This window comes from Chironomus tepperi, unplaced genomic scaffold (genome assembly GCF_022539635.2).
Source record: "Chironomus tepperi strain 1889 unplaced genomic scaffold, CSIRO-AGI_Ctep_v1 contig_81, whole genome shotgun sequence".
Taxonomy (NCBI): Eukaryota; Metazoa; Arthropoda; class Insecta; order Diptera; family Chironomidae; genus Chironomus; species Chironomus tepperi.
In genome coordinates, this window is record NW_027226203.1 from 408,800 (window position 1) to 418,230 (window position 9,431).

Here is a 9,431-nt window from a genome sequence, read left to right on the forward strand (position 1 = left end):
TTTTTTTCGGTTGTAAATCAATTAGTTTATTGCTGATTTGGGAATGTTTTGGGATTAGGATGGATTATTTAAGGTTGTTTTGGATAGTCTGGGATAAGCTGGCTTGTCGGAAGTGTCAATTTTGAATGTTTATTACGGATGCAAATGGATACTCTCATTATCAGCAACAATGTCGATGTGTAGCAGGTAAAGAGCATATTCTCAAAAGTAGAGTAAACTGTGAGCATGTTAGTGAGCATGCTTAGTTGGTGTTAGGGTTTTCAATCCCGGGATTGGTTTATATGCAATCCCGGGATTGAATCCCGGGATTACATACATTTTGATCCCGGGATTGAAAACCCTAGTTGGTGTATTTAGGAACAGAAGCTCTTGAAAGGATTCACTTTACCTTTTAAGGCAGATTCAGTTCTCGAGGAAACAAAAATAAGTTATAACTGGTCGATGACAAGTTAATGTCCAGTTGATGACTAGTTTTAACGTATTTTAGTCCATTCGGGGTTCATCATGTACATCAGCATCAAAATTGAAGATCCTACTCATAATCATTGAATTCTACACCTCAACATGCACAAGGCCGTGTTGATAAAATTAGAAACTTATTTTCTAGTTCCGCAAGAGCTGCAGCAAATATTCCAGTTTGTTTGTCAAATTTTTCTTGAAGATCTTCAGTTAATGATCGAAGCTGTTGATTTTCTTGTTGAATATCAGCCACGAGCGACTTTTGATCTTCCAACTCTTCATTAATCTTCTCATTTTGTTGGATTAGATCATCAATTGAGTCCTGGAGTAGGTCCGTTTTTGAAGTAAGTATTTTATTTTCAGCCATAATTTGAGAAAAGAATAAGCTTTGATTTTTATTTTCTCTTGAAAGGACATCAATTTTAATCTCGAAATATTCTCGTATCTCTTCAGTTTCTGTGCGGAGATCCAGTATATTTTCTTGAAGTTGCTGATTTAGTTCTTCTAGCAAGCAAATTCTTTCATCTAAATTTCCTTCGATACAGCTTGGAGGAAGAGTTTGAGCTGTTGTAGTTAAGATCTCGGTGGTTGTGATAGGCTCTGTTGTAGTTTCTATGGAAAAATTGTGAGTAGAAGAAGGTTTGAAAATGGTGAATTGTGACTTTAATTCTAAAGATATTGTTGCCCACACTGGTTTAAGTTATACAGTGCTTTAGTGGACAAAAAAACGTTACGACTAGTTTATAAAGTTTATAATGTCCAGTTGAAGACCAAAACAGCAATACACTAAATTCACTCCAGATAAGAAGAAATTGGGGTATATACACTACATTTTACATTATATTAGACAGCCAGCTACTGAAAATATTCATCGATATGACCAAGGACTCACCTTTAATCAAAACTTCATAATTATCAAAGCACTTCTTCAATCTCGTCCTCATTACGTCCCTTGAAACTGAATAATCATTAATAAAGTCATTTACACAGATATTCATCATCACATTAAACTGTTTTACTGGAATTTTATTAATAAATTCTTCATCAATTGCATCAATCCGGTTCTGTGCAAAAGACATATCAGTTAAGTTCGGTGACATTCCAAAAGACTCTGATTTGATAACTTTTAGTTGATTTCGGCTGAAATCCATGTATGATAGTTTTGTGAGTGAACTAAAAACATTCACTGGAAGTTCCTCAATTTGATTTGTATGCAAAAGTAAGGTCTCTAATTTTAGAATGTTCTCAAACCACTCGTTCCTTAAAATTTTGATTTTATTTCCTGTTAAGCTCAAATAATTTAAATTCGTCAACGGATTGAACAGATTTTTCGGAAAACCTTCAAAATTATTCGATGACAATATTAAGGACGCTAATTTTTGTTGATTTGCAAATAAATTTTCAGGCAACACTGACAGCTGATTCCGATCAAAAATAAAAGATCCAAACTCTAAATTTTGATTAAATGTTTTTTCATCAATTTTGTTTATTTTATTGCCTCTCAAAACTAAACTAACAAGTCTGCCGCAATTTTTGAATGAATTTTCGTCAATTTTTTCAATTCCAACATCAGTAAATTCAATTCTTCGTACATTTATAAATTTATCACAAATTATCGACGGAATATTCGTTGAGAATGAGCTTGGATATGCTAAAATAGTTTGAACATTATTGTCTGTCATTCCAGGCAAATGACGCCCACTGATCGCTGAGAAGTTGTTCAGTCCATTTGGATTTTGAATTGTGAGGTTACATCTATAGAAGTAAAGGCTGTCACTTAGGTAAACACAGCTTAATTCTTGACTATAATTTGAGTATAAGTTTATTAAAACAATAATTATAATTCGCGACTGCATTTTGACAATTTTAATTAAATTTATTTTCCACGACTACTGGAATTGCACGATTTCTTGCGTTTATATACAGCTTTGTCTTATCGGTAAATCGATAAGAGTTTTATCGATGTTTTGAACAATTTTCTTTGTTTTTTGCAGAATTGATTAGAAATTTATTGCATTAGGAAGGAAATGACTTGCAAAGATATCAAATGTGGGATTATTGACCATTTGAATTGATAGTTCATCCTGGACAGCACACCTTGTTTGCTAGGGCATTGCTACCTCTAACAGACAAGGAGCATACTCACTTAAATGAACAAGCTTATGAGTATAATCTATCAATATAATTGATATAACATAATTGAGTATAACCATGAGCAAGGTCCTTGTCTGTTCGAGTAAATCACTGTTTTAACGGTAAGACGCGAAGATGCTCTAACTGCACGATGACGGCTGATTTCAATCAATTTTTTATGTTTAAGCTGCAATTTGGCGAATTGTACTGCTCGGGTTAAGATATAGTTGAAAAAACTATTATCAAAAATATTAGAATTTTAAAGCAGTCTGGATTCTATTAACTACCATTTTATTATCATTTCCAACAAGTCTCATCCTAAGCCATCCATGAAATACAACTCCAAACAAACTCAAATTTTTACTACTAAAAGTCATAAAAATTTAATTTCATCTCAACACAGACTCAAATTCAGACAGCACATTACATACGAAAAATTGCCATAATAAATTAAAACTGTAACATTTTAAAATTTTCCCAGAAATGGCTTCATGTTATGGCAATAATAGTTAAGAAATTGTATGAAATAATAGTTTTTAAAGCATATGTACACATGTTTGCACATTTGTATGTCATAAATTATCCTCTCACTTAATTCTCGTTTAACAAAAATTTTAACTTAAATTTAAAATGCATAACAGAAGAGGGTATGATGAGTAGACAGGGCTATAATGAACAGCATTGAGGAGTCGTTAGGGAACTAATTTACATTAACATTTTAAATGCTTTTTTTTTGGGATCTTTTTGTTATCTTGAAAGGAAGGAACTGAGATTTGTTATGGTCAATGGTATGGTGTTGTGGATCTTTTTGACCTGATATTTGAAACTGCAAAATAAGATTTTTTGAAAATTTTAAACGACTAACTGCATTTGGCAGGGGTGTATTCAGGGAATGGGATTTTTGGGGATCAAAGCCCTCTACTGTTTATGGAAATGATCTTCAATTCGTTAGGATTTTTATGAAAAATTCCTAATAACACCTAAATTTTTGGAATTATGACACAAAAAATTAAAAACACACTTTCAGAAATTTTTTCAATTTTAAAATATCTATAATAATGGTTTGGAACCACTCAACCTTAACATCTTCGCACTCTTCTGAATAAGCAAATAAATTCTAACTTATCACACAACTTAATTAAATAAAACTAAAAATTTTTATTCAAAAATTACTAATATCTTTTACAAAACATGAATTACTGTCCAGCATTGAGCAAATTTACTTGATTTTGTAGTGACTGAACAGCAATAATTAAAACATCAATTTGTGCTTGTAGTTTGATGTTATTATCAGACACAGTTGTCGACAGTTCTTGTCCATCATTTTCTAGCTTGCAAATCCTTCCATTTATGTCACCGAGGGTGCATCCTAAAGTTGATTTGTAATAAATTAAATCAATTAAAAGTCATTATTAAATTAAATTAAATCCAGAGATCGAAGCCGTTGATATTTAAGTCTACGTCGTTTAACGACTTAGCTAAGCCGATTTTTAGTGGCGATCTCTGATTAAATCATTTGCAACGCTCAGACACTCTAAAAGTCCAGTACTGCACTTATACCTACTGTCCCAACTGTAATGGTAAGTACTACTGTATCCAGAGAATATGTCATTTCTGGGAGAGAATCACAAGTTTGCTTTACCACCCTTGGATGAAATAAGCAATAAAAACGAAGGTCAGGAGCTTCAAAAAGCTATTTGGTTCAGAACAATGATGAAGGAATGTCAGCTCAACGTGTCGACAGAGAATTGTTATAAAATAGGTGACAAAGTCAGCAACAGATTCAGATGGAAAGTCTTATGTTGTGACATAAGCTCCACATAGTAACATACAAAGTACTATTCAGAGTTGTGAAACGGCCTGTTTTTATCGGTCGTCCAAAAACGGTGACAAATAAAAACGCTGTCATTTATTTTTCTAAAACGTCAGCCGATAAAAAAGAATGGTCGGTAAAATCAATGAACGACTGATCGATTCTCTCGATCGCCGACATCGGCCACCACAACTCTGGTACTACTACTGTATGGAAAGTACAGTATGTATAGGGTAAAGTGCTGTAAATTAGAGTCTCTGCCTTGAATCATTTTATCCTGACCTAGCTCCATCTACCTAGTAGGTAGAACGAGCAAATAATAAATTCAAAAAGCAACAATCCTTACCAGCATCAATTGCACGATAATTCTCAAAACATTTCACCAAATGATCAGCCTCAAATCGTCCATCATTAAAAACTAAAGGACACCAATTATTGCCAAATGCTGAGGCAACAAATTTCACACTATTTATGAAGTTTTCATCGATCGCATTAAGATGATTATTAAAGAAATTGTAATTGTTTAATTTTGACAAATCACCAAATGACTTAGCACTGAGGACATTAAGCTTATTATTAGTCATAGACAAAGACTTGAGATATTTTACAGAACTAAATGCATTTTCCGGAATTTCCTCAATTTCATTAAAATCTAATCTTAATTCCTCTAATTTCACAAGGGATTGGAACCACTCAGCCTTAAGAACCTTGAAACTATTTTTTTGTAAGCTTAAAAACTTTAACTTTTTTCCTAAATTTAAGAAAACATTATTCGGCATTGTTGCCAATTCTGCATCATCAATGCTCAATCTTTCAAGTGCCGAATTTTCTTTAAATGCATTTCTGTCGATTCTCTTAACCATTGTGTACATTACTTCCAATATAGTGAGATTCTTGCACTGACTGAATGAATAGTCGTCGATTCTTTCAATTCCACTTGACTCAAATCTAGCACGTTGGATATTATTGAATTTTTCACAAATTATTCCTGGAATATTTGTCGTTACTGATCGATGAAGGCTGACTGCCTTTACATCGCTGTCAGTCTTTCCATCCATGTGATCCCCGCTGATTCCGGTGAAGTTATTAAATCCATTTGGATTTTGGATTATTAATTCACAATTATATCCGGTGGTGTCTTCAAAATATCTGCAGCTTAATTCCTCATTTTGGCAGAAGATCAATTGAGAATTTAGTGAGAAAATTAAAGCAACAAATAATATTTTAAAGCTCATTTCGGCAGTTGAAATGAGTGCACTATGAAGTAATATGCTTGAGACTGGATGAATGTGCAAAATTGTTTAAAAATTTTATATCATTTTTCTTATCAAAATTTCAACTTTTATTGCTGCCTTTTTTTTTCGCGAAGATGACGTTGTTGTTTGGAGAGCAAAGACTAGTGATACTGCGAATTATTGTTAGTGTAAAGGTAAGGAGATAGTGCAAAATAAAAGTCTCGAAATGTAGACTTTGTGGATGTCACGCGATAAGAAACTTCTTAATAATTCTTATTTTTATCTTATAGTATTTACCTAATGCTTATGCTCATACAAGTTTGAGATATAGTAAAACAGTTGAGTGATCTACTAGGAGGTAGTTAATCAGCTGACTAAAGAAACGGGAGACAACGAATATTATGAAAATTGTATATTCATGGAAAATTCGAAGTATGAGCTATATTCTTAAATGAAAATAAACAAATTCTTCTTAATCTTAAAATATGGACAAATGCGTTGACAAAACTAGAATTTTAGCTTCTAAAAAAAAATAAGGCTCAATAAAAAGAGAATGTCAATGCTGGAAAAGAAATTCGAGTTTGTTGCACTATCCTTGGTAACAATCCGCAAGAGAGAAGACACCCTAGAGCTCCAAAAGCTATATAGCGTAGAACAGTGAGTAGTCCAGCGCGTGGACAGAAAATTTTCACAAACTAGATGACAGAGCCAGTAACAGAGTCAGATGGAAAGCATTTTGTTGTAATCTTAGTTTTACATATGAGGATGGTTACAGTATGTAAGTAATTATGTCCTGTTTATATCTAATTTCAGAGATAGCAGGTTGTAAGCTCACTATTCCTACCCTGTTTGTCATGGGATATCACCCTACAGGTGAGGTTTATGAATATATTATCTAAATTACATACCCTAGTTCGAGTCGGTCATCAGCGTGGCTTTTAGTGATAAAAGGGAGTACCGCGTGAAGGTAAACACTTGTTATTTGCTACATCAATGAGTCAGATTGATAGATTTCCCAACTCCCTTTTTTTAATTTATTTATAAATCAGTTCTTAAGTGCTGCCAAGTTTTATATTATTTTTTTATCGAAGTTGTTTCAAGTTTTATTTTGAATTGCTTGTTTGTCAACGAAAATCTGATAAATAGTGATAAGCTGGGTGTGATTCACGTATTATGGACTAAAATTTAGGAATAAAGATAGATGTTTGAGTATGATTAAATAATAAAATAATTAAACTTTTGTCTAGATGTTCTTTTTTATTACAAAATTCTACAAATCCATCACTATATATTTATAAATTGCCAAAAATCAATTATTTATTAATTAAAGACCTGCTTCAATAATCTCTCAACTGCTGCCACAATTGCTTTGAATTGTATCTCCAATATGTTTTGCTTTTCCAAATATTTTTGCATCTCATAAATGACTGGTTGCATTCTCATATTTTCATCCTTTAACTCAGCAATTTGTTGATAAAGATATTTGTAGTTATCGTCAACATCCACCTTATTTTGTTCAAGACTGCAGACACGCTGATCAAGATTTCCGATTGGACAGGCTGGAATAATGAATAAAGGGTTTAGAATTCGGTAAAAGCTTTATATTAATAGACTGGTGTTGTACTTAAGGTCCGTGGATCACAATTGATCCATGGCCATAAGTACAACACAAGCATTAATAGATTAGTGGTGTACTTAAGGCCATGGATAACAATTTCATACGGTACAAGAATAATGTTTGATCCTGAAATTAATATCTGGATTCAGTACAATATAATCCTTGGATTGAAAAGCTTAAACATCACAATTTATCAAGCCTAAAATACAACCCTACATACCTGGCACCAAATATTTAAAATTCTCAAAGCAAGTCTTCAAGTATCTTCTCATGGTCATCTTTAGTGGATCATTATGGTCAGAAATCATCAACTCTGTTGAGCATACATTATTATCCATCATCATATAAACAATTCCAGTATCATTAATGAATTTCTCATCAATTGCGTTAATTTTATTTTTTGAAAAAATCACATTTTGTAGGGTAGGTAACGGTCCAAAAGAGTTAGAATTGATGACTGTTAGACGATTGTCGCTAAAGTAAATTTTCCAAATATTCTTAAGTGGTGTAAAAATGTTTTTTGGAAGTACTTCAAATTTGTTACCGCTTATTCTTAGCTCAACAAGATTTTCCAAGGTCTCAAACCAATCATGCTTGAGGTCTGTCAGAGAGTTATAGGCAAAATCGAGCGTCTTCAATATTCTTAATGGTCTGAAAATATTTCTGGGTAGGTCCGTCAAACGATTTGCCGAAATATCCAAACTATCTAATTTTTGCTGATTTATAAAAAGATTTTCAGGCAATGATGAGATTAGATTTCTTGAAATTGTCAAATAAGTAAGCTCTGGATTCTCTAAGAACGCTTTTTCAGGAACTGTCGAAATATTGTTGGCATAGAATACAAAAGTTGTAATAATTTTACAGTTGGCAATTGCATTTTCCTCAAAATTCGTCACTCCGTTGCCATGCATGTATAGTGTCTTAGCATTTTTGAATTTATCACAAATAACTGATGGGATGTTTGGTGTATTTGAATTAAATACAAAATTAACATAATTAACATCATTGTCAGTCATTCCAGTTGTGTGATTTCCCGAAATAGATGTGAAATTATTCAATCCATTTGGATTTATGACTTTTAAATCACAAACATATCCTCGGCCAGTTTGTTGGGAATATTTACATTCCAAAAGTTCATTTTGACCAAAAATCACTTGAAGATTCACTAAAAATAGGACAAACTTTAAACCCATTTTAACCATCCTGGTAAGTTTAAAAGACTGAATAGTGTGAAAGTAGCTGATGCTTTTTAATATAAAGCTTTCTTATCTTTGTTCAGTCCCTACTTTATGATTTACTAAGATTATAACAAGATTACAAGATTAGTAAATATTTATGCAGACGTCATGTGAGAACAATTTTTATTTTTTAGCAGATTTTGAACAGAATGTCTAAATATCAGCATCATACACTTTTTTGGCTGTTTGGTTGGCTGACTGGCCGGACAAGGGACGAGATCTTGACTTTCAGATCTCGTAGAAAGCTCTTGTTTGAAGCATAAGCTCTTTGCAGCTCTAATATTCAAAGAACATGATTTTATGGTGCATGAAGACCACTCCGATATTTAAAAGCAGTCTCCTTGCCTGTTATGGGTTGATATATAGACTTATATCCTAAATTTCAAATCAATTCACATTTACTTCACCAATTTCCAATCAAATAATGACCGCATCTACAAAAATGCGCTAAAGTCACTCAATAAGGTCGAGTACTTCTGTAATCTTTTCTTAGAAAAGTGAAAAAGTCAACATTAAGTGATAAAAGTTAGTTTATTAATTTTACAAGCTTTATCGCATCTTTTACAAAAACAATTAATTAACATGTACACGAACGTGACAGCAAAAATGTTTATTATTTGGCTTGAATATTTTGTGTTTCAGCTAAGATAGGATTGTTGTTGCCAGTCGATTAGATTCGCTTTACTTACTTCCTTGGCGAAGGCGCACGGAGGCCCATTGCCGCATTTAGAATTTGACGAAAGCTGGATCTGTCTTTAGATAACTTCTGCCAGTTTCTAATTCCCAGCACTTTTGCATCGTTGCTCACACAGCAATCTCATGAGCTCTTTGGTCTACTTCGAGATCTCTTTCCATCCAGAAAGTTACCAGATTCGCTTTATTTCTTCTTTTATTGCAGCAATTGATGCATATTTTTTGTTCTAAGCTGATTTACT

At 32.8% G+C, this 9,431-nt stretch overlaps 1 protein-coding gene across 1 annotated transcript; it reads right to left on the reverse strand.

The window, feature by feature from the left end:
* Window positions 1-3,722: 3,722 nt before the first annotated feature.
* Window positions 3,723-8,488, reverse strand: LOC139085717 (insulin-like growth factor-binding protein complex acid labile subunit). Its single transcript, XM_070633847.1, has 4 exons — window positions 7,479-8,488; window positions 6,967-7,199; window positions 4,752-5,697; window positions 3,723-3,961 (listed from the first exon to the last, which is right to left on the reverse strand). Exons 1-4 carry the CDS (start codon window positions 8,458-8,460, stop codon window positions 3,789-3,791), a joined length of 2,334 nt encoding a protein of 777 aa, XP_070489948.1. The 5' UTR covers window positions 8,461-8,488; the 3' UTR covers window positions 3,723-3,788.
* Between the last annotated feature and the right edge of the window lie 943 nt (window positions 8,489-9,431).